The sequence below is a fragment of the Hemitrygon akajei genome, unplaced genomic scaffold, assembly GCF_048418815.1.
Source record: "Hemitrygon akajei unplaced genomic scaffold, sHemAka1.3 Scf000041, whole genome shotgun sequence".
Classification (NCBI taxonomy): domain Eukaryota; kingdom Metazoa; phylum Chordata; class Chondrichthyes; order Myliobatiformes; family Dasyatidae; genus Hemitrygon; species Hemitrygon akajei.
In genome coordinates this window covers 7,708,949-7,734,733 of record NW_027331927.1, presented here as the reverse complement: position 1 = coordinate 7,734,733, position 25,785 = coordinate 7,708,949, and the positions used below count along the sequence as shown (strand labels likewise).

Here is a 25,785-nt window from a genome sequence, read left to right as displayed (position 1 = left end):
ATGGAATTATGATATCGTAGGCATTACTGGGAATTGGTTGCACCCAACAGTCTGAGGGATCTAGAGGAACAAATTTGTAGAGAGTTCACAGACTATACAAGAAACAAAAGTTGAGATAGTAAGTGATTTTAACTTTCCATATATTGACTGGGACTCCCATACTGTAAAAGGACTAGATGGGGTAGAGTTTGTCAAATGAGCCTTAATCAGTACGTAAAACATCCGGCGTAGAAGTGTGCAATAAGCTGTTGGGAAACGATCCAGGGCTGGTGACAGAAATTAGTGTATGGCAACACTTTGTGTCTAGTGATCATAATGCCATGAGATTCCAAGTAAGTACGGAAAAACAGAGATCTGAACCTCTCGAGATTCTAAATTGGAGAAAGATCAATTTTTATGGTATTTGCAAGGATTTGACAAGGGTGGATTGGGACAGGCTGTTTTCTGGCAAAGGAGTACTTGGTGAGTGGGGGTTCTTCAGAAGTGAAATTTTGAGGGTGTAAAGTTTGTATGTGCCTGCCAAAATAAAAGTTGAAAGGTAACTGGTGCAGGGAACCTTTGTTTTCAAGAGATATCGAGGCCCCAGATATTTTGTTCCTCTAAATTCCTCAGGCTGTTGGGTGCTACCAAGACACATTAATGACTACAATATCATATATCCACACCCTGAGCTCATTTGACTTTCTTTAGTTGTCTTCTGTTGGTTTCTAAAAGCTTCCCAATAGTTTTTGCTCTATTATTTGTCCTCTCTTTGGCTTTTATGTTGACTTTGGCTTCTCATTTCAGCCATGGTTGTGTCCTCCTACCTTTCCATTTCTTCCACTTCTTTGGGATGTGTCTATCACTCAGCTCCGAAGTTGCTCCCAGAAACTCCAGCCATTGCTGCTCTGTCGTCACTCCTACCAGATTCCCCTTCCAGTCAGGTGTGGCCAGCTTCTCTGTCACAGAAACATGGAGAAGGTCAGAACAGAAACATGCCCACTCTGGACGATCAGAATGGTAATCTATACGGGAGACAAATAGATGGCGGAGGTTTTAAATAGTTGTTTTGCATCCGTATTTTCTCAGGAGATGGACACAGAGTCGATAGAGGTGAGGCAAAGCAACATCAACTTCAGAGTCCCTGGACAGATTACAGAGGTGGAGGGGTTTGCTGTCTTCAGGCAAATTAGCGTGGATCAATCCCCAGGGCCTGACAAGTTGTTCACTCGGACCCTGCAGAAGACAAGTGCAGAAATTGTCGGGGTCCAAGCTGAGATATTGAACTAATCCTTAGTGACAGGTGAGGTACTGGAGGATTGGAGGACAGCCGATGTTGTTCCACTGTTCGAGAGGGGCTCTAAGGAGAAACGAGAAAATGTTACGTTAGTGAGCTTGACATCAGTAGTAGGAAAGTTATTAAAACATATGTGCAGGAGCTGGATATATAAGTATTTGGATCGATGTGGACTGATTAAGGATAGACAGCATGGCTTTGTGCATGGTAGGTCATGTCTAACCAGTCTCTTGAGGAAGTTATCAGGGAAGTGGATGAAGGCAAGGCAGTGGATGTTGTCTACATGGACTTTGACAACGCACTTGACAAAGTCTCATATGGGAGGTTGGTCAAGAAGGTTCAGTCACTCAGCATTCAAGATGAGATAGTAAATTGGATGAGACACTGTCTTTGGGAGAAGCCAGAGTGTGATAGCAGATGGTTGCCTCTCTGACTGGAGGCCTGTAACTAGTGGTGAGCCACAGGGATCAGTGCTGGATCTGTTGTTGTTTCTCATCTATATCAGTAATCTGGATGATAAGATGGTTAGGTATCAGCAAATTTGTGGATGAAACCGAGACTGGGGATTCAGCGGACTGCGAAACGACTATCATGGCTTGCAGTGCGAACTGGACCAGGTGGAAATATGGCTTGAGAAATGGAAAACAGAATTCAATGCAGACAAGTGCGAGGTGTTGCATGTTGGTGGGTGGGTGGGTCTTACGCAGTGACTGGTCGGACATGGAGGAGTGTTGTTGAAGAATGGGATCTGGGAATGCAGGTCTATATTTCACAAAAAGTGGTGTCACAGTTTGATAGGGACGGAAAGAAAGATTTTGGCACGTAGTCCTTCATAAACCAAAGTACTGAATGGTATGTTATGTTGACTTTGTACAAGACATTGGTGAGGCCTAATTTGGAGTATTGTGTGCAGTTTTGGTCACCAACCTACAGGAAAGATGTAAAGACTTTGAAAGAGTTCAGAGAAAATTCACAAGGATGTTGCCAGGTCTGGAGGACTTGGGTTATAAGGAGAGATTGAACAGGTCCGGACTTTATTCCTTGGAATGTGGAGGACTGAGGGGAGATTTGATGGAGGTATACTACAATTATGAGGTTTATAGATAGGGTAAATGGAAGCTGGGCTTTTACCACTGAGATGGGGTGGGACTACAACCAGGGGCCATGGGTTAAGGGTGAAAGGTGAAACATTCAGGGGAACATGAGGGGAAACTTCTGCCGGGTGAGTTTCGAAAGAGATCACCAGCTCGTAACCCAGCACGGATGGAAAGCGTGCAGGGGAGCCAGCTGGATTCGAACTCAGGACCTTTCGTCCCGAAGTCTGGCACTGATGCCACTACGCCACCAGCCAGGTCAGGAGATATTAACATGGCATTGAAACTGTGGCACTTTAAATGAACATTACATAAAGGAAAACCCCAGCTGCACGTCAACAAAGGCTATCTGTGTGAGAGGGTTTCTGTTACTGTGGGGCCAGACACCCTTTCATCTCAGTGGGAAGAGGGAATAATTCAAATGGACAGAGTCAAACAGAGCCAAGTCACAGACTGGAAATGGCATAAGTGCCCCATTCTTACAGAACATCAGAGGGTTTGAGGGTCATTCCAGATACCAGCACTGTGCCCAGTTAGAAGGTGATTTCGCTCTCCAACTTTTGTTGAACTTCACTGTAACAGTGTGATGTACGATCACACCTTGGCAACTCAAGTGATCTCATCTCAAATGTTGTCCTTCACCCACTGATGGATTTTTAAATCTTTCTACAGGTTAAAATCGACAAGGAATTTGTCTATGGGAATTCAAACGCAACACACCAGTTGTGCTGTCTCTGTCTAGATATTTGAGGAGCAAGGGATTCAATCAACCATCCTTCCTGCTCAGACTGTGGGGAGGGATTCACTCGGTCATCCGACCAACTGGCACGTCCGTCATTTTACACAGGGGAGAGACCGTTCACCTGCTCAGACAGTGGGAATGGATTCACTCGGTTATCACAATTGAAGGTACATCAGCAAGTTCACACTGGGCGAGGCCATTCACCTGTTCTGTGTGTGGGAAGGGATTCAGTCGGTCATCCCACCTGTGGACACACCAGTCAGTTCACACTGGGCAGAGGCTGGTCATCTGCTGAATTTGTGGGGAAGCATTCAGTCGGTCATCTGATCTAATGGCTCACCAGCGAGTTCACACCGAGGAGCGGCCGTTCACCTGCTCGGACTGTGGGAAGGGATTTACTCGGTCATCTTACCTACTGAGACACCAGCGAGTTCACACTGGAGAGAGGCCGTTCACCTGCTCAGACTGTGGGAAGGGATTTACTCGGTCATCTTACCTACTGGTACACCAGCGAGTTCACACTGGAGAGAGGCCGTTCACCTGCTCAGACTGTGGGAAGGGATTCACTCTGTCATCTCACCTACTGAGACACCAGTCAGTTCACAGTGGGGAGAGGCCATTCACCTGCTCAGACTGTGGGAAGGGATTCAGTCAGTCATCCCATCTACAGAGACATCAGCAAGTTCACACTGGAGAGAGGCCATTCACCTGCTCAGACTGTGGGATGGGATTTACTCAGTCATCTCACCTACTGAGACACCAGTCAGTTCACACTGGGAAGAGGCCATTCACCTGCTCAGATTGTGGGAAGAGATTTACTCAGTTATCCAACCTACAGAGTCACCAGCGAGTTCACACTGGGGAGAGGCCATTCACCTGCTCAGACTGTGGGAAGGGATTTACTCGGTCATCTGAACTGAAGGCACATCAGCGAGTTCACACTGGGGAGAAGCCGTTCACCTGCTCAGAATGTGGGAAGGGATTCACTCAGTCATCCGACCTACAGAGTCACCAGCGAGTTCACACTGGGGAGAGGCCATTTACCTGCTCAGAATGTGGGAAGGGATTCACTCAGTCATCCCACCTGCAGAGACATCTGCGAGTTCACACTGGGGAGAAGCCATTCACCTGCTCGAACTGTGGGAAGGGATTCACTCAATTATCTGATCTACAAAATCACCAGCGAGTTCACACTGGGGAGAGGCCGTTCACCTGCTCGAACTGTGGGAAGGGATTCACTCAGTTATCCACCCTACACAGTCACCAACGAATTCACACTGGGGAGAAGCCATTCACCTGCTCAGAATGTGGGAAGGGATTTACTCGGTTATCTTACCTACTGGTACACCAGCGAGTTCACACTGGAGAGAGGCTGTTCACCTGCTCAGACTGTGGGAAGGGATTCACACAGTTATCCACCCTACGGAATCACCAGCGAGTTCACACTGGGTAGAGGCCGATCACCTGCTCAGTCTTTGGGAAGAGATTCTCTCGGCCATCTCCACCAAATGTGCATCATTGTCAAGTCAAACTTGAGTTTCAGGAAGGTATTAAGGCAGAGAGGACGGAACCTACTGCCTGAGGGTGGTTTCTGCCCAGAACATTTGGGCGGAACCTGCAACGTCACAGTGGCAGTCCGAGAGCAGTGTCACAACCCGCGGTAAGATGCCGAACTTTAAATAATTGTTGAGACTGTTTCAGGGAAAGGAGCACTGCTGTCACTGCGTTTGGGTTAACTCCGCCACCGGGATCATCGCACACAGGCACTTATTGAAAACAGCGCGAGGCTTAGGAAGAGCTTGCGATACTTTGAGAGGGTTCACCCAGTTTGGAACCATAATGGTCCAGTAGAGAAATGGAGGTGCAGGTCTGAAATCGTCTCCGAAGTCCGAGAGGCAGCCAGTTTTTCACCTAATCCTAATGCTAATGCTACTGCCACTGCCTTATGACTAACATTGACTAGACTAATGACTGACATGACTGATTATTTATCATTACTGACTAATAACTAAGAACTATGAACTGCCACACTTGCGAAAATAAAAATAAAAAAGGAAAAAGAAGGAAAGTTGTTTGGTCATTGAATGGAATCCAGTTAAAACCTTTGGGTAGGCGTATTCAGTCCCTTTCATGTTCAAAGGGAGCAGTGAAAATTCTGCTTGACAAAACTGTTTGACCAGGAAACAGAAATCTGGGAGCTTTGAGCTGGAACAGCAAGAGCAATAACCTGGAGTCCTGAAAAAGGAAGGAAATCAAATTCAGATAAAACAACATCAAAGCATCACTAAAAAGTTGTACTCTCACCTGTGAACAGCCTGCAGAGGGAATCAAACATGTCTGATCAAGCTATTGGGAAATCGGTTGAGCAACTCAAGCTGGAGAGAATGACAGCAAAAAGATTGTTTTCTCGTCTGGCCAACAGCATTACCAGGATCTATGAAGACATGTCTGAAGAGGAGCTCAGAGTGAGTTACAATAAACTCACAATGGAAGCCGAGAGAGTCATGGAAGCCAATGATGATGCGGAGGCCGGACTCACTGCAGAACGGGAGGTGGAGCTGAACACAGAGAAAGTAGCTGTGTCAACTGAACAGCAAAAAGCCGAGCTGGCAAAGACGGCAAATGAGTGTGAGTTGAAACTAAAGAAAATCAGAAGGCTGATCCAGGAGACTCTTTGGACCAACTTTGGAAATGTTGAGTTGCTCACAGTACTACAAGCAGCAGAGGATGAATGTGAAGACGTCGCTGCTGTACAACCCGATGGCCACCAGGAGGCGTATGGCTTCATGTTTAACCACCTGCAAGGACTGGTAATGACAGCAAAGGAGTTGGGAACGATGGATCCCGCCAGGGGATCGGAAGCACCTTCAGAGTCGCCTAAAGGGGCTCGAACTCCACATCCCCAAGCTGGTTTCCAAGAAGGCCCACTTCATACAGGCAAGGAGAGAGGAGGATGCTGAAAGACTAACACTGACGGCGTTGGGCTTTTCCTCCAATTTTCCCACGCCAGCCATCAGACTGAAACCGACGGCCCTTCCCAAGTTTCCTGGCAGCAGACGTGATTTTCACAGGTGGAGAAAGGACTGGGAAGCACTCCAGAGGCAGGGAGAGCCGACCGGTTCAAGAGAGGTGAAAAAGTTTCAACTGCCGGACAGTCTTGACGACAAAGTCAGAAGAGACCTTCGCCTCAATACTTATAAAACTGCAGATGACATCTTCCGTTTTCTAGAAAACCGCTATGGAAATCGAGCGTGGAAATCGGAAGTGGGATAGTATCGGCGCAGCATGCGAGCCAAAATGCGGGGATTGCGGCTGCGGAAACTGCCAGCCGGGCGGCAAAGGAATGACTCTTGCTGAAGAGAGGGAACTTGTATACAAATTCATATAAAATCAAAGCAATGGTGATAAGGGAGAAAGAAAGGCACGAACATTGACTTCTCTAACTTCCGTTAATGCGCCTCCTCCCCTTCTTACCCCATCCCTGACATATTTAGTTGCCCATCACTCTGCCTGTTCTCCATTTCCCTCTGGTGCTCCCCTCCCCCTTTCTTCCTCCCTAGGCCTCTGTCCCATTACCCTTTCCCTTCTCCAGCTCTGTATCACTTTTGCCAATCACCTTTCCAGCTTTCAGCTTCACTCCGCCCCCTCCTATCATTTCGCATTTCCCCCTCCCCCTCCTACTTTCAAATCTCTTAGTATCTTTCCTTTCTGTTAGTCCTGACGAAGGGTCTCGGCCTGAGACATCGACAGTGCTTCTCCCTATAGATGCTGCCTGGCCTGCTGTGTTCCACCAGCATTGTGTGTGTTGTTGTTTGAATTTCCAGCATCTGCAGATTTCCTCGTGTTTGCACAATATACGAAGGATACTTCACATTATGGATCATATATACAAAAAAATAAAATCAAAGCAATAGTGATAAGCGTGTACGCTGAAAAGGCATTTGATTCGGTTAACTGGTATTTTCTTTACAGAGTTTTACATAGATTTGGTTTCCATAACAATTATTAAAACTATACAGGCACTATATGACAACCCTACCGCTAGGATTAAAATCAATGGATATTTATCAAATAGTCTTTCCCTAGAAAGGGGCACAAGACAGGGTTGTGCATGGTCAGCACTACTCTTCGCATTATATCTGGAACCATTAGCTCAATACATCAGACGAAATGGGGAATTACTAGTAAAGGGACAGAGCATAAATTGGCTTGTTACATGGATGACATTTTGATCTATCTAGGGCAACCAACATACTCTTTACCTGATTGATGCAATCCTTTGAACAATATGGTCAATTATCAGGATACAAGATCAACACAGATAAAACCCAATTACTTTCATATTACTATAGCCCACCAAGAGAAATTGAAAGTTGATACCCCTGGGCATAGCAAACAGAGTCTTTCAAATATTTGGGCATCATTATGCCAAAAGATTAGACAACATTATCAGAATGTAATTATCAGCCTTTATATAAAAAAAAACATTAAGGAATATATAGCAAGATGGAACCTGATTCCTTTCTTTTAGTTTCAGTTCAAGGATTGAGTCTATTATAATGAATATACTGCCCAGACTGTTATAGCTCTTTCAGCCCCTACCAATAGGGATTAATCAAAATCAATTCCATGAATGGAACAAGATGTTATCAAGGTATATTTGGCAAGGTAAAAGGCCTAGAGTTCATCTCAAAACTTTGCAATTAGCAAAGGAAAAGGGTGGATGCGGCCTAACTTCTCTTCGAGGTTATTACTTTGCAGCACAGTTGAGAGCTGTGATATGCTGCAGCAACCCATCGTATGACGCTCAATGGAAAAACATTGAGGAGTGGGTACTTCCATTCCCCATACAAGCAATTTTGGCTGATAATAACTTGCAAAGGTACATAAATACTATTGATAATCCATGGGTAAAATTGACTCTTAAAATATAGAAAACTGCTATAAAAGAATATAACCTAGAGGGAGATACCGCAATTCTTAAATGGTGTGCATATGACTCGGATTTTACACCAAATAAATTGGATGCTAGATTTAAGGACTGGGCAGCTAAAGGAATCACAGTTCTTTGCAACATAATGAAAGAAGGAACACTGTTCAGCTTTGAAATGCTGAAAGAGAAACATTTAGAAAAACAAGATTTTTATCAGTATTTATAGATGCGACAGTATGTTAATAGGATGCTTAAAATTGTAACCAAGGCAAGAACATGCAAGTTAGAGCTATTTAGAAAAGCATATAATTCAGATAATGGTAGTAGAATTATTTCAAGCATGCATAAGGGTTTGTCAAATCTTAAAACATATTTGACTTCATACATTAAAACAAAATGGGAGAAGCAAGGAGGGATAATTATATCTGAGGAAGAATGGACAATAATATGGAGGTATCAATGGAAGTGTACCAGTTCTCAGAAATGGAGGGAGTTCGGATGGAAAAACTTGATAAGATATTTTATTACACCCTCCCAGAAATCCCATTATGATATTAACCTCGCTGTTTGCTGGAGAAACTGTGGAAATCGAAATGCAAATCATTATTATATTTTTTGTGACTGCCCTGTTATCAAAGACTATTGGAGGGGGATACACAATGCCCTACATGGCATCTTTCAATGTGAAATACCCTTGAGGAGTAAGACCATATATTTTGGATATATACCTCAAGAATGGTTGAAAAAAGATAAATATTTAATGAATATGTTGTTGGTGGCTGGTAAAAAGACTGTTACTAGGAAATGGTTATCACAGGAGAGCCCAACTTTAAATGCATGGATAGAAGTTACAATGGACATTTACAAAATGGAGAAGATAATCATATTCTGGAACAATTTGATTCACACTGGGAAAAATGGTTTAACTACATAATGCCTCATAGGCCTGATTTTATTCTCACAAATCAATGAATATGTTGTTAAAAAAAAGATCACTCCCTACTTGTACATAGTTTTTTTTTCCTTTTGCTTGTTTTTTCTTTCACTCTTTTCTATAAGTGTATACCTCAGATAAATTCTATGCGGAGATTTGTGGCATATATGATTATATGATATATATCTACAATGTCTGAAATACATCTTCTGGAAATGTTTGATGATGAACTTCAATAAAAAAACAAAAAACAGATAAAACTTTTAAGTATATATTTTTATCAAAAATGAACAGGATTCATGTTCATGTGTGTATATGCAATCGTGATAAGAAATACAGACCAGAACACGTACATGAGAGGCCAACTCAGAATAATAAATCATCACTCTGGAAGAAAACATTAACCAGTGGAATGAGTATGACCCTCCATGCGAGACATCCCAACAATCTGAGTAGACTAGATGGGGACAAGGAACCCTTGAGCACCTGACTGAGAGTTGGAGACCTCTCCCCAAAAAACAAAGGGGTTCCCTGCAGAAATACAGGACAAGATGTTTAACAAAAGGGGGGAAAACATCAAAAATACATGAAATATTAACAAATGAGGCAGTTAGCGCAGAAAATGCCAGAGAAACCAGACATAATCCAACACGCTCCAGGATCCTGCAGCAGTAACTCAATCACATTACTTACAAAGGTACAAACAAATGGCAAACATCATTCACCAAAATCTTGCTTTAAAATACAAACTCATGAATGCCCTCCATCACTTCATAAAGGTACCATAAATTCAAGCCCGATACAGTTTTGGTGTCAAAATCTTGCAAATTAGATGATAATCAATACATTATTTCAGATAGTACAATCCATAAAAACCATCCGGATATAATATTACAGGTTAAACAAACAGGAACAACTCCCCCAACAGATAAAACCATTCCCAACACACGCGTGTTCCTCGACCAGTGGAGCACCGCACCCCAGGTGTTGTTTGTGTCATCAGTCAACCAAATTATTTTCTCTGTCAATCAGCTTCCAAATGTTGCTACTCTGTCATTCGTTGCCACACCCTGCTGCTGATTCCCTTCTCATCATACGTTCTTACCTCGACCATCGTCCAGAGCCCCAAACTCTGCCCTGTGCAGACTCGCCTCTGGTTTCTGACCCTGCTTCATTGAACATTCAACTAATCATTTCCCATTCTGCTTTCAGTCTTCAGAGAACAGTGGCGTTCTCTAACAACACTTTAGAAGCAGGGAAAGTGACCCATAATGTGGAAATGAGTCGTGATTAAGGAGTTTAACTCCCGATGTCATTCTTCCTCATCCAGAGATTAGAGGGGTGAAGAACATCTCAGACAGAACTGCAGTCAGCTCGACTTCTTCAGTCAGTAGAAAATTAAAGGGAAACCTCTTCACCCACAGAGTGGTGACTGTTTGGAACCCATCACCACAAGGAGAGTGAGAGGGGGAAAACGGGAGGATTTAAAAGGACTGTTGTGGAACAGAATCACTGGGTCCAGCTGGCCTGAGTTGACTCTCTACAGTACACTAGGTGTGTTGTAAATTCACCAAGACAGAGTTTAAAATAGAACTGATTTATTTGTCTCAGGTCCAGAATATTAAATTCCAGTCCCATTAAAGGTGAATTTGCAGCAGAAGAAACTCCTCCCATGCCCAGTGACCAGGGTGCAGAACTGGGTGTGGTGAGCAGCAGCAATAATTGCAGAGTTCAGCACCGACAGTCACTCTTGAAATTGCATTCAGCAACGGTGATGGACAAATATCCAGCATGCAGCTCATTGAAACTTCCTCCCCAGTGTGAACCCGGTAGTGTGTCACAAGTATAACAATGTTTAGGTTACAACTAGAGATGACAGGGATTTGGAGTGCGGGGCTATCCAATGAGAGAAATGTTCTTTCTTGTGAGTTTGTAAGAGAGATTTTGTGCTCTTTTGCTGGGGAGATGAGAAGACGTGAATGGAGAGAGTGGGCCCTTTTTCTTTTTTTTGTTTTCTTTACTAACCCTATAGTCAAAGTAAGAATTATAAAGCTCAATCATTTAATCACATATTGTGTACTGTTTTGTATTTCAGGGTACTGATTTGTTACAGGGGACACAACACACAGCACCCACCCAAACAAGATTTCTTAAGTTTGGCCGGGCTGCGGGTCTATCACCCCCTATATTAAGCTGAAAGCCAAAGCAAGAGTTACATAAGGTTAGATTAAAGGACACTGAGGTTGTCTACAAGAAGAGTCAGTGCCGTCTCTATTTCCTGAGGAGACTGAGGTCCTTTAATATCTGCCGGACGATGCTGAGGATGTGGTGGCCAGTGCTATCATGTTTGCTGTTGTGTGCTGGGGCAGCAGGCTGAGGGTAGCAGACACCAACAGAATCAACAAACTCATTCGTAAGGCCAGTGATGTTGTGGGGGTGGAACTGCACTCTCTGGCGGTGGTGTCTGAAAAGAGGATGCTGTCCAAGTTGCCTGCCATCTTGGACAATGAATCCCATCCACTCCATAATGTACTGGTTAGGTACAGGAGTACATTCAGCCAGAGACTCATTCCACCGAGATGTAACACTGAGCGTCATAGGAAGTCATTCCTGCCTGTGTCCATCAAACCTTACAACTTCTCCCTCGGAGTGTCAGACACCCTGAGCCAATAGGCTGGTCCTGGACCTATTTCCACTTACCCCTAGACATTGATAGAGCTTGTTTCTTATTATTGATTATTATTCCTACACTTCTATGTTTATTATTGCTAACCTGTTTCATATGTGTATTTGCATTATTGATATTGTTTTGCTTATTTTACTAATAAACACCTTTAGCTAAAGTGATTTGATTACCAAATTGGGGGGCCGGTGAATCGGGATAGATTTCCCTTATCTGATCTGGTTGTGTGAGAAACCAGAAAGACAGGCAGCAGAAATGGATGTTGTCGAGTTTCTGTTAAACCCTGTGGGTTTAAAGAAGGCTAAAAAGTCTGAGTTGTGGGAAATGGTGGAGTCCTTGGAACTCAAGGAGGTTAAGAAAGGGATGACGAAGGCAGAGATACAAGGTAAGATAGCTGAACATTGTCACGATATTCAAGGCGGAGTTGTTAGAACACTTTCCTGTAGGGAAAGGGGAGGTCCAGTTACGTCTGGAAGAGAATTAAGTTGGAGGTGGAGGAGGCAGTAAAACAGCGACAGTTTGAGAGGGAGAAATGGCAACACGTGGATAGCGGGGCAGACCGTGGGGAAAAGTTTAATGTTAGTCAGGAGATTAGGTCAGTACCTCCATTCTTGGAGACGGACATTGATCGGTACTTCTTGCATTTTGAAAAAGTGGCCTAGAGATAAGTGGGTGGTGTTGTTACAAAGTGTACTTAAAGGGAAGGCTCAACGTGCATACGCAGCATATATGTCTGATTTGGTTAAAAAGGAATGCAATCCTTTTGGGTCAGATGGACTTGGTTCAGTGAAGAAAGGGTTAACCTTGGCACCAGAGGAAAATGAGGATTCTCAGTCACTTGTGTTGAGATAAAAGCTGGTGAGATGGATGTTATTGAAGATACTGAGGGAAAAAGTGTTACTGGACTTTTGAATAAAGTAAATGTAAAGTCCGGTTTGGTTCCAGGACTGTTGTGCAAAGGGAAGGGATCATTAATTAAACAATGGTTTGTTAACAAGGTGTTTGTTTTGAAACTTAGGATGCACAACTTGGTGATGTTGCTCAAGTATGTGATTTGGAGAGGCAGAACTTGAAGTGTTGTTTTGGCCCAGAGAGACCACCATCTGCTAGTGTCATTAAGGAAACTAATCAAATTAAAGATCCTGAAGATAAAATTAATGACCTGCTTAAAATTAATAAGTGGTGTGGAAGTTCAGAAAATGGGCTTAGTTTAGAAAACATTGGTGATAAGCTTTGTTTTCTGGACGAAGCTTGTGAAAGTTAAAGACGATATCATAGTAGGTTGACTGAAAGTTAAGTTTAGAAGTAAAATAGAGATTACTATTTGCACAAACTTCTGTAATGTACTACATTATAATCACTCATGTATTGGTTCACTCTTTGTGATATACACCTAAGCTAAGAATTAACTCCACTGTAGAAAAAGAATTACTGTCACTTATCCTGGCATTACAGCATTACAGCATTTGTCCAGCACAGAAACCAGTGATAGTTTATACTGATCACAACCCCTTGGTATTTTTGACAAACATGAAGAATAAAAATAGACGGTTATTAAGTTGGAGTCTGTTGTTACAAGAATATGATATGAAAATACAACATGTAAAGGGAAATGATAATGTAATTGCTGATTGTTTATCTAGGTGTTAATTTGAAAGTATATCTGTGTTATCCTTGTAGTTAAAGACCACTTCTGTATTAGATTCGACTCTGTAATGTGCTTTACTAGTTAATCTTCACCCCGGTGAAAATTCTTTGAAGGGTGGGGGTGTTCTGTGTGCTGAACAGACCAGATGGAAATGGGGTCCAGAGCTGACCCTTCCCCCCTGAGGACTATGCTGCTAATGAGAGAGAGAGAGAGATGAAGAACAGAGGTAGAGACATCTGCTACAGATAAGAGAGAGAGAGACGACTGATTTATGTATTATGGCTTCTTCACTGATGGAAAGGTAAACAAAACCTTTTGCTGCAGGGACACTTCTTTCCTCGTTAACATTCCTGAGGAGACAGCAGGGGTGGCCTAGTTTGATGGACATAGACACATTGAGTTGATGGATGGCTGATACCCCGTCAGTGAGGATAAAAGACGGGTCTGGGGAGACACTCCTCAGACACACCAGTGGACACTGACCGGGTGTTGTGCACCCACAGGAAGGTGGGGGCTTAGAGGACCGAATCAGGAGATCGGTCACAAAGCTCACAGTGTGACGGCAGGGCCGGTGGGGGCTTGTGTGTGTGTCCACTCATGCCAGAGTGACGAGTCCACCACAGAAGAACAGTCCAGCTGAGAACGGAGGGGTCATAACCGAATGACCACAATGGTACAACGGCACAAGACAACAGAAGGTTTGCCTGCTGCAGCTGCCCAATCTCATGCTCGCTCTCTCTCTCCCTCTCCAACAATTGCAGCACAGCAACGGTACCTCAGCATGGATGAACTGAACTGAACTTTATATTCTCTTATGACTAGTCATTTACCCCTAGACATTCATAGAGCTTGTTTATTATTATTGATTATTATTCCTACACTTTTATGTTTATTATTGCTAACATGTTTTATATGTGTATTTGCATTATTGATACTGTTTTGCTTATTTTACTAACAAACACCTTTAGTTAAAGTACCACCAGACTCCAACGTATCCTTCCATTTCTGCTGGTTTGTTAACCCAGTTACGGGGTACGTAACAGCATAATTTACTTAGTATTATTTAATTATTTATGGTTTCATATTGCTATATTTCCTATTCTTGGTTGGTGCGACTGTAACGAAACCCAATTTCCCTCGGGAACAATAAAGTATGTCTGTGTCTGATTACTGAGTGAATTGCTTACCACATTCACAGCAGATGAACGGACACTCGCCGGTAAGAACTCAATGATGCACACTTGGTTGATTTGGCTGAGAAAATCTTTTCCCGAAGTCTGAGCAGGTGATCAGCCTCTACCCAGTGTGAACTCGCTGATGTACCTTCAGTTTAGATGACCGAGTGAATCCCTTCCCACAGTCTGAGCAGGTGAATGGCCGCTCCCCGGTATGAATTCGCTGGTGTGCCAGTAGGTCGGATGACCGAGTGAATCCCTTCCCACAGTCTGAACAGGTGAATGGCCGCTCCCCGGTGTGAATTCGTTGGTGTGCCAGTAGGTCGGATGACCGAGTGAATCCCTTCCCACAGTCTGAGCAGGTGAATGGCCTCTCTACAGTGTGAATTCTCTGATGTACCTTCAGTTGAGATGATTCAGTGAATCCCTTCCCACAGTCTGAGCAGGTGAATAGCCACTCACCAGTGTGAACTGACTGGTGTCTCAGTAACTGAGATGACCGGGTGAATCCCTTCCTACAGACTAAGCAAGTGTACAGCCTCTCCCCAGTGTGAACTGACTGGTGTACCTTCAGCTGGGATGAGCAAATGAATCCCTTCCCACAGTCTGAGCAGATGAACGGCCTCTCTCCAGTGTGAACTCGCTGATGTACCTTCAGTTGGGATGACCAAGTGAATCTCTTCCCACAGTCTGAGCAGGTGAATGGCCTCTCCCCGGTGTGAACTCGCTGATGTACCTTCAGTTGGGGTGAGCAAGTGAATCCCTTCCCACAGTCTGAGCAGGTGAACGGCCGCTCCCCGGTGTGAATTCGCTGGTGTGCCACTAGGTTAGATGACCGAGTGAATCCCTTCCCACAGTCTGAGCAGGTGAATGGCCTCTCCCCGGTGTGAACTCGCTGATGTACCTTCAGTTGGGATGACCGAGTGAATCTCTTCCCACAGTTCGAGCAGGTGAACGGCCGCTCGCCGGTGTGAACTCGCCGGTGTGCCATTAGGGCGGATGACTGAGTGAATCCCTTCTCACAGTCTGAGCAGGTGAATGGCCTTTCGCCAGTGTGAACTGACTGGTGTGTGAGTAGGTCGGATGACTGAGTGAATCCCTTTCCACAGTCTGAGCAGGTGAATGGTCGCTCCCCGGTGTGAACTCGCTGGTGAGCCATTAGGTTAGATGACAAAATGAATCTTTCCCCACAAATTCAGCAGGTGACCAGCTTCTGCCCAGTGTGATCTGACTAGTGTGTCACAGGTGGGAAGACAACTGAATCCCTTCTCACAAACAGAACAGGTGAATGGCCTTGTCCCAGTGTGAACTTGCTGATGTACCTTCAGTTGAAATGACCGAGTGAATCCTTCCCCGCAGTCTGAGCAGGAAGGATAATCGAGTGAATCCCTTGCTCCACTTCTTAAATATCAAAAGAGGCAGCAAAACGTGTGTGTTGTGTTAGACATTCCCGTAGACGAATTCCTTGTCATTTTTAAACTGTAAAAAGATTTACAAAATCCATCAATTGGTTTAGAACAACATTTCAGCTGAGATCACTTGAGTTGTCAAGGTGTGATCTGACATCACACTGTTACAGTGAAGTTCAACCCAATTTGGAGAGAGAAATGACCTTCTAACTGGGCACAGTGCTGGTATCTGGAATGTCTATCAAACTCTCTGATGTTCTTCCTGTCTCTTTATAAGAATGCAGCATTTCTGCCATCTCCAATCTGTGCCTTGGCTCAGTTTGACTCTCTCCATTGGTATTATTCCCTGTTCCCACTGAGCTGCATGTGTGCTGGCCCCACAGTAACTGAAACACTCTCACAGAAATAGCCGGCAGAGCATTCCAAACACCCACCACTCTCTGTGTGAAAAACTTACCCCTGACATCCACTCGGTATCTATTTCCAAGCACATTAAAACTATGTCCCCTCGTGTTAGCCATTTCAGCCCTGGGAATAAACATCTGGCTGTCCACACGATCAATACCCCTCATCATCTTATACACCTAAAAGTGCTCTAAACATAAAGAATGAAATTATACATTGCTTTGAGTATTTGTCAGAAGTATACAACATTATAAGGGTAAAGATAGGGTAAATGGAAGGAGGATTTTCCACTGAGGTTGGGTGGGATGACAAGCAGAGGTCATGGGTAAGTGGAAAAGTTGAAAATTTAATGGGAACATTTGGAAAAGCTCTTTACTGAAATGGTTGTGAGAGTGTGGAATGAGATGTCAGCACCAGTGGTGAATATGAGCTCGGTTTCACAATTTAAAAGAAGTTTGGATGGGAGCCTGGATGGTAGGGGTATGGAGGATGATGGTCTTGGTGCAGGTAGTTGCACAGCTTAAATGGTTTTTTTCAGCATTGACTAGATGGGCCAAATAGCCTCTTTCTGTACTGAACTTCTCCATGTTTCTATGTCGGAGAAGCTGGCCAAACTTGTTTGGAAGGGAAAAGGTAGGAGTGACAATGGAGCAGCATTGGCTGGAGTTTCTGGGAGCAATTCGGAAGCTGAGTGATCGATGCATCCCAAAAAAGTGGAAGCATTGGAAAGGCAGGAGGACACAACCGTGGCTGAAATGAGAAGCCAAAGACAACATAAAAGCCAAAGAGAGGGGAAACAAAAGAGCAAACACTATTTTGAAGCTTTTAGAACCTAACAGCAGACAACTAAAAAAATCTCAGATGAACGCAGGACGTGGAATTATGATATTGTAGTCATTAATGAGTCTTGGCAGCACCCAACAGTCTGAGGCATTTAGAGGAACAAAATATCCGGGGCCTCAATATTTCCTGAAAGTCAAGTTTTCTGCACTGGTTACGTTTCAACTTTTATGTTGTTAAGCATATACAAACTCTGCACTCTCAAAATTTCACTTCTCAAAGCCTCCCACTTACCAAGTACTCCTTTTCCAGGAAACAGCCTGTCCCAAACCACACTTGTCAGATCCTTCCTGATACTATCAAAATTGACCTTTCTCCAATTTTGAATCTCAACCCTTGATCCAGACCTCTCTTTTTCCATCTTTATTTTGAATTTCATGGCATTATGATCACTAATTTCTGTCACCAGCCCTGATCATTTCCTAACAGCTTAATGCACACTTCTACATCAGGAATTTTACATACTGATTAAGGGCACATTTGAGAAACTCTACCCCATCTACCCCTTTTACACTATTCGAGTCCCAGTCAATACAGGTAGTCCCTGAGTTACGAAGTCCGACTTACGGACAACTTGTACTTACGAACCGAGGAAGGAGAACGCAGTCCGCCATTTTAAGTCATTGCCATTGACACTGTGTTGAGTGTTTAACTTTGTATTGGGCTTAAATTTTTCTTAGTAAGATTTACCCTGACCTCACACCCCCTCCCGCCAATCCTGTCAGCTGGTGGCACAGTTAGCTCAGCACCGGGCTAGAGAACGGAGGTTCCCGAGTTTGTTTTAGTGACAGACTGCTCCTGTGCCGGGTTGATGTCGATCCAGTGACTCCCGTACCCTCCATGCAGGGTTGGTGTCGAGCTCGCAACTCGACCTCGTAAAAAAAAACACTGCCACCTCCAGTTTAAATTCCCACACAGAATATTGTGCAAGATCAAATACCCAGACCCAGCACAACCCCCAGTCCCATTTAACCTGTCTCAGTGTGGTGCAGTTCAGGACCTGGGGAATTTAGTGCTGCAGTTCTTAGGACCCAGTGGACCTCGGGAGCTGGCGCAGGTCGGCACCCACCGCCTGCAGTGTTTCTGTTCCATTGACAGGAAGCGATCGCATTTGAAAATAAAGTGCGAATAATAAAGCGTTTGGAAAGAGGGGAAATACCATCTGTCATTGGAAAAGCGTTAGGCTACAGTCGGTCAACTATCGTAACACATCTAAATGATAATGGATAAATTGAGAATAATGGAGCATGTGAAAGTCCCTGCCATGATGAAAGCTACAATTATTACTAAGCAACACGATAGTTTAATTATTGGAATACTTACATTTCTTAAGTGTTTTATATGCATAGGAAAGTAAAATATATACTATATACTAAGACAAATGTTTGACTAACTGACGCTAAATAATATCGGATATATTTGTTCCGACATACGTACAAATCTGTCTTAAAGACGGACTCAGGTACGGAACTCATATGTAACCCAGGGACGGCCTGTATATGGAAAGTTAAAATCACTTACTGAATCAACTTTTGTTTCTCGGCATGGTCTGCAATCTCTCTACAAATTTGTTCCTCTACATCCCTAAGACTGTTGAGTGTAAACAAGTTCCAATAATGTCTACAATATCATAATTCCCTTTCCTGAGCTCATCGGGCTTTCCTACGATGCTTCTTGCATTGTGATATACACAACTCAGCACATTCATCGTACCATGCTCAACCATGATTTCAATGTTTGTCTAAATGAGACTCACCAAACTTTCTCCTGACTGGGTCAATGGAAATTCTAAGTCAGAAGGGTTCTCTCCAGTTGATGCTCTCAATCCTCGGGCTGGTTCACTTGTTGCTGTTCCCTTCTTCAGCTGTGGTTTGCTTCCAGTTGGGGTATTTCTTCCAATAGACCTCTCACCGCAGGTCTAACTTTAACCAGAGAGATAATAAAGCACATTAACAATAAAAAGGAGAACCAAACATTTCTGCTTAATGTTACTAAGAACAAAACTCACTGGAAGTTAAAAGTTGAATGCAGATATAATGATCTCAGTAAACAATCTTTTATTGTCCGTCACATGTCACAGAATAATATGGGATAAGGTGCCATCATTCAGTCAGGAACAGAATTAGATGATTCAATCCATCTGGTCTGCCCCACCATTCAACCATGGTTGATTTTTATTCCAACACAATATTCCTGCCTTCCTCCTGTAACCCTGCAGCTACTTAGCAATCTGGAATATATTAATCTCTGTCATAAATATACCCAAATGGCAGCCTCAACCAACCTCTGCTGCAACAAACTCCACAGATCAGACATCTTTTGGACAACACGTTTTTTCTCAGTTTTAAAGTTTCTCATCTTTATTCTGAGATTGTGCTCTCATATCACAGACTCTCTGTCTAATGGAAGCCACCTCTCCATGTCCACTGTAACCAGGCTTTTCAGCATTTGGTAGGTTTACTTAACAATACATCCCTCCACCGTCCCTCTGAACTCCATTGACCATAGGTCCAGAACCATCAAATGCTCCTCACACATAAATTCAATCATTCCTGAGATTATTCATGTGAACCTTGTTAGCAACTATTGTACTGAACACATTTCCAGGAAAAACAGACAAAGTGGTACCAGGTTAATTTATAGGGAAAGTTGTGCTTTCTTCACTGTTGTACCAGCACAGAACGAGCCATTTCCATTCCCAGGTTAAATCAGGTCAATTTCAGGAAATATCAACCAGTCCAGGGTGAATGTAATAAAAAGAAGCTGCAATTACCAGAAATGCTCGGCAGGTAAGGGACAGCTGTGGGGAGAGGAACAAACATTACAATTCAGGTTAATAACGTTTTGTCAGAATGACTTCAAACATTTTCAGTTTTTAGTGCAGATCTCCCGCAACTTGAGATTCTGCTTGACTTGCACCGAGTGGCCAACAGGTGACAGTGAGAGGGGGGATTTCTAAACACAGTTTGAACACCAAACTTGCAGGTTTATTTTTACTGCTGTAAACACAGAAAAGCCCATTTACTCATAGCCACTCCTCAGATTAGTAATCAATGCTTCCAAAGGAACTCCAGAAACAAACACCTGATCCTACAACAGAAGTACACACTTAACACCTCATAAGCCCAAGCAGCTCAATCCTGGGTCCATTTTACCTGGATCAAAAACTGTGTTATCCCAGGACCAAACCTCACAATCACACAGCTGAATCTGCTGCTCACCGACCCTGAGAGTTTCACACATCATCCCTGAATCTCACACTGGGTAGTGCAGTCCGGGATTTCCCCACAACCAATGTGCAGCTGCTCGAAATTTCTGCTTCATTGCAGAAGGATGACCATCCAGCCCCTTCTGTAGAAACACTAACCAAAGTCAAAGCCATCACAGGACTAGAGTCCAAGCACCAACTCTCCCAGTACTCTTTGCTGACTGTAATATGATGAAGTGTGTCAGCCCGTCACTGTTCATAAACTAGCACCTCCACACCAATACACAACAGAACTGGTACCTGATGACCCTCTGCCATTCCAGCTAACAAAAAGTGATTTTGGAAATAACTCAGTGAGGTTGAAGGTGTAAAAGTATAGTTCACAATGAAGACTATGGTTAGAAGGATTGCTGATATATATCACTGAAAAGGTGAGATACAGGGTGGACCAAGGTTGACCCAGATAGTTGATGCATATCACTGAAGCTGGGGGGGGAAGAGACTGGACAGAGGTTGAACAAGATGGGCAGGGAATGAGCAGATGGAACCAGATATCAAGGACAATCACTGATGGTTCTCCAGCAATATGCAGATACTGAATTAATGGTACATACTACTGTATAAAGGATTCTAAAATGACAAAGTTAGAACAAACAGTAAGAACTTTGCCAGATATATTTTGATCCTCACCGTATTTTTATCAACAAGCTTTCCATCCTGACACTTCATGCTTTTTATGGTAACTACTCTGCCCACGACTGTGAGGATCTGCAGAGACATTTGGATCCAGATCAGCACATCACAGCAACCACTCTACCCCTAGACTTCCCAGTCCCTTGGTAAAGCAGGCAATGAAATCAAAGATCCCCACAACCTGCGACGTTCTCCTTTCTCAGACACCCCAGTCTGGGAGAATACACAACAGCCACAAAGCTCACGGACAAATGTGAGGAGCCTCAGGAAGCGAGGTGACTTGGGGAAAGTTAACGAGACTCAGTGGCCAACATCAGATTTCCCCAACACAACATGTGATCTTGCATCACAAACAGGAGGACGGGAGAGTTCTGCAGGAAAAAGCCTTATGTGACCTGTCCGTGGGTCACCCATTTCAACTCTGCAGAAATAAGACAGCCTGGGCACCTGGTTTGGATCGTTCAATGCAGATTAAGTGAAGTCAACACATTTTTGACCAGCCCAGATAATCGGAAAATAAGTGAGTAATTGGTCCTCAGTTCGGAGCTCACAGCCAACATCGGATCTCCCCTCTCGGGATCGGTCTCAATACTCACCGATGGGAAAGCGATATCATTGGCCCACAGACTGTGATCCGACCCCTGGCTCCCCGACCCAGGAGGCGAGGACACCTTCCCCAATCCTACAGACCATCCACTTCAGTACTGAGCAGAAAGGAAAATACCGCCCACCCAGAGACAGTGAGCATGCGCGAAGGGATTGTTACATCGGCGGTTAAATGGGAGGGGCAAATGGGATCACGTGACTAGTGGGATCTCCCACCCCAGGCAGAGAGTCCAGCTACCCACCACTTCTGTGGAAAGAGACAACCTTGCCACTTACATCTCCTCTCACCTTAAATGTATTAGACATTTAAACCCCCAGGAAAAATATATCATCTATCCACTCAGATTCAGTTTTATATCACTGGCGTGCATCATGAAATGTGTTAATTTTGCAGCAGCAGTTCAATGCAATACATAATATAGAAGAAAAAAATAAAATAATAAAAATAAATAACTAAATCAATTACAGTATACATATATCTGGGACCATTGCTCGTCGTGATTTTTATAAAATGACCTGGATGAGGAAGTGAAGGGATGTGTTAGTAAATTTGCTGATGACACAAAGCTTGGGGGTGTTGTGGATAGTGTGGAGGGTGTTAGAGGTTACAGCGGGACATTGAAAGAATGCAAAACTGGGCCGAGAGGTCGCAATTGGAGTTCAACCCGGATAAGTTTGAAGTTGTTCATTTTGTTTGGTCAAACATGATGGCAGAATATAGCATTAATGATAAGACTCATGGCAGTGTGGAGGATCAGCGGGATCTTGGGGTCCGAGTCCATAGGACACTCAAAGCTGCTACGCAGGTTGACTCTAATGGTTAAGATGACGTATGGTGCATTGACCTTTATTAATCATGGGAATGCGTTTAGAAGTGAAAGGTAATGTTGCAGCTATATAGGACCCTGGTCACATGCCACTGTGCTCAATTCTGGTCGCCTTACTACAGGAAGAATGTGGAAACCTTAGAAAGAATGCAGAGGAGGTTTACAAGGATATTGCCTGGATTGGGGAGCATGCCATATGAGAATAGGTGGACTGAACTCGGCCTTTTCTCCTTGGAGTGATGGAGGATAAGAGGTGACCTGATCGAGGTGTATAAGATTATAAGAGGCATAGGTCGTGTTCAAGGTTTCAATGTCTATTTGGAAATCAGATGGCAGAGGGGAAGAATCTGTTTCTGAATCACTGAGTGTGTGCCTTCAGGCTTCTATATCTCCGTCTCTGATGGTAACATTGAGAAAAGGGCAGCCCTGGGTGCCGGAGTTCCTTAACATTGGACGCTGCCTTTTGAGAAACTGCTTCTAATCCTCTGGTAATCTTATAAACATCTATCCAGTCTCACCCCAGAGAAAACAACACAAGTATGTCCAGCCTCTCGTTATAGCTCATGCCCACTAATCCAGGCAGTGTCCTGGTAAACTTCTTCTGTGCCCTTTCCAAAGCCCCGACATCCTTCCGAGAATGGGGGCGACCAGAACTGTATGAAACACTCCAGATGTGGTCTAACTAGTTTTATAAAGCTGCAACGCAACTTCCCGACTGTTGAACTCAATGCTTCAACTGATAAAGACAACCATGCCATTTGCCTTCTTAACCACCCGATCAATCTGTGCAGTCTCTTTCTTGGAACGATGAACTTGGAGTCTAAGATCCCTCAGACAGGATGAAGAGGTCAATACTCCCCAATGCCATTAGGCTTTACAATTCAACCGCCAGGACTTAAGAACTTTTTAAAAGCTATTATTAAGGCTTTTTGAGATAGTGATTTAGATGCATATCAATTTTTTTACTGAGTTAAGTATTGTATGTAATTAGTTTTGCTACAACAAGTGTATGGGACATTGGAAAAAAAAGTTGAATTTCCCCATGGGGATGAATAAAGTATCTATCTATCTATCTATCTATCATCAACACTGTTCAGGGTTTTGCATTTAACAGTGTACTGTCGCATACATTCGACCTACCGATCTGCCAAGATGATCATCACTAATCAAATCTCACTGAGATTTCTCAGGTCCTGTTGAATTTATTGCCAAGTGCACAAGTACGGGAAGGTACAGGTACAGAGAAATACTGACTTGTGGCAGCATCACAGGCAAGTACATTCAGATAACACACGGAACACAAATTATACGATTCTCTGTCAGTAACAATACAGAAACATGTTTTACTTCATCCTGCTAATAGGACCAGAACAACAGGGGCTGAGCGGCGGCTCATCTCAGACGGTTCGGTGTGAAGGTCTCACAACCCGGACCGACCCCGGCAGATTCTGTGAAGGAAGCGAGGCGAGGCCGCCAGTTCGGGAAAGTTCATCCCCTCCCCCTTCAGGTTTCACCGATCACCCTGTGTTTCTCTCTCCCTCCCCACCCCCACCTTTTATTCTCCAGTCCTGCCGAAGGGTTTCGGCCGGTAATATCGACTGTACTCTTTCCTGGATTCTGCCCGGCCTGCTGAGTTCCTCCAGCATTTTGTGCGCGTTGCTCGCATTTCCAGCATCTGCAGATTTTCTCTTGTTTGAGTTCGGGAAAGTTAACTCACCACCCAACGTCAGACCTCCCCACTCGGGACCGGCTTCAATACTCACCGAAGGGAAATTGTTGCTGCTGCCCCGCAGAGAATAATCCGCCTCCGGCTCCCCGTCCAAGGGGGCGAGAACCCCCTCCCGATCCCGATCTCACCGCCGTCCCGCTTTCACAAAGAACGAAAAAACAACGCTGCTGTTCCCGGGAATGTGAGCATGCGCAATGTGCTTATTGCGTCACGGGCGTTGGGCGGAGCCTCAGAAAATGCTGACGATCTGCGGTAAAACAGGATCACGTGACTCGGTGACTGTTCCTCCCGCTTCACATATTGCCCGACCCACCGCCGCATTTCCCAAATTATTTCCTTATTTCCCTATATTATTTCCATATTTACACCAGACACGTATTTAGTTTTCCCCTCCATATCTTCCCCGATCCCTTTCCCTCCAGCCCCAGGTCACAGAGTTCTCAGCGTTATAATTTCGATTCCCATCCCATCCCCACACACAATTCAGACCCACACAGGAAATGTGCATGTTTCAGTTAAATCAGTCTATGTTTATAAACACTTAATTATTAGCCCAGCCGTTAAACTGATAAAGCTCGAGTACAGCAGCACGTGGGTGACGTAAGACACCGCGCCCGTCAGGGCAGATCCCGGTGTGGGGAGCCCATGTGTGACGTCAGGCGAGTGGGGGGAGCTGTGTGACGTCACCTGTGGGGAGCGCTCGTATTTAAAATCACTTTAATGGATTTTTCGGTGGGACAACAACATTAATCACGGGTTTCATCACTGAATCCAGTGTTGTAAGATGTAAAGTCCCCTGTTATGTGTCCGGCTGTGCCGTATTGTCGGTGGAGTGGGCAGCGTAGTGTTTGTCTCGATTCGGGTCACAACACCAGAATTGCCAGCGGGGTCCACACACAGTGTATTAGTCAACAGAAAACCTCTCGTCCCTGCAGTCTTTGTCTCCTGGTAAACTCAACACCCTGACAGTGTGGACCATAGATACCCTTTCCTCTCAGAGTCAGGGAATCATTCAGACAGCTGATCGCTGAGAGGAATTATATTTATTGGTCATTAAATTTCGCCCAGATTCGTTTGGACGGATTCGATGTGGAGTTCGGGGTGTCACAGTGAAAGGGCCGAACGGCCGAACTCTCTCCGTTGTCCAAACATCCTTCCAGGTGAGGCGACACTTCACCTGTGAATCTTCCGGGGTCGCCCGTTGTGTCCGCTGCTCCCGATGCGGCCGCCTCTACACTGGTGACACCGGCTCCTCCGCAGTTGTGCGGGGTAGGAGTGTTTTTTCTGGGGGGGGGGGCGGTCGATGATATTGTTCCCTTTTGTGCGGGAGGGGTGGGTTTTGGGGGTTTGATGATCGGGATGCTGTCTTTTTGAAGCGGGAGTTGAGGTGGGAGTTTGATTTTTCTCTCTGAACGACTTTCATGGTCTTTCTTTGTTTCGTGGTTTTCTGGAGAAGAGAAAAAGCTCAAGAATTGTTTACGGATACCTGCTTTGATAATAAATTAACCTTTGAACTATCCGCTCCGAGCGGGACTTCCTGGTGTCCAAACAGTTTCATTCCGATTCCCTCTGGGGAATCTATT

The 25,785-nt window shown here is 44.3% G+C and overlaps 2 protein-coding genes across 3 annotated transcripts in view; one reads left to right on the top strand and one right to left on the bottom strand.

Annotated features, from left to right (window-relative positions):
* LOC140720366 (uncharacterized) overlaps positions 1-5,218 on the top strand; it is a 151,027-nt gene extending 145,809 nt beyond the window's left edge. The window contains exon 4 of the mRNA XM_073035239.1: positions 3,043-5,218. Coding sequence (XP_072891340.1) covers positions 3,444-4,565 — 1,122 coding nt within the window. The 5' untranslated portion in view covers positions 3,043-3,443 and the 3' untranslated portion in view covers positions 4,566-5,218. The remainder of the gene's footprint in view (positions 1-3,042) is intronic.
* On the bottom strand, positions 152-24,396 carry LOC140720367 (uncharacterized). 2 transcript variants are annotated; one of them, XM_073035240.1, is made up of 4 exons: positions 24,237-24,396; positions 18,896-19,061; positions 14,498-15,964; positions 152-1,339 (listed from the first exon to the last, which is right to left on the bottom strand). In XM_073035240.1, exon 3 carries the CDS (start codon positions 15,642-15,644, stop codon positions 14,607-14,609), a length of 1,038 nt encoding a protein of 345 aa, XP_072891341.1. In that variant the 5' UTR covers positions 15,645-15,964; positions 18,896-19,061; positions 24,237-24,396; the 3' UTR covers positions 152-1,339; positions 14,498-14,606. The 2 variants fall into 2 exon arrangements, with proteins under 2 accessions (XP_072891341.1, XP_072891342.1); XM_073035241.1 differs by having other exon boundaries at positions 18,896-19,057.
* Positions 24,397-25,785: the final 1,389 nt, after the last annotated feature.

Coding starts and splice junctions, on each gene's coding strand:
- LOC140720367 (XM_073035240.1), bottom strand. CDS start 15,644: ATGGCTCACCAGCGAGTTCACACCGGGGAGCGACCATTCACCTGCTCA.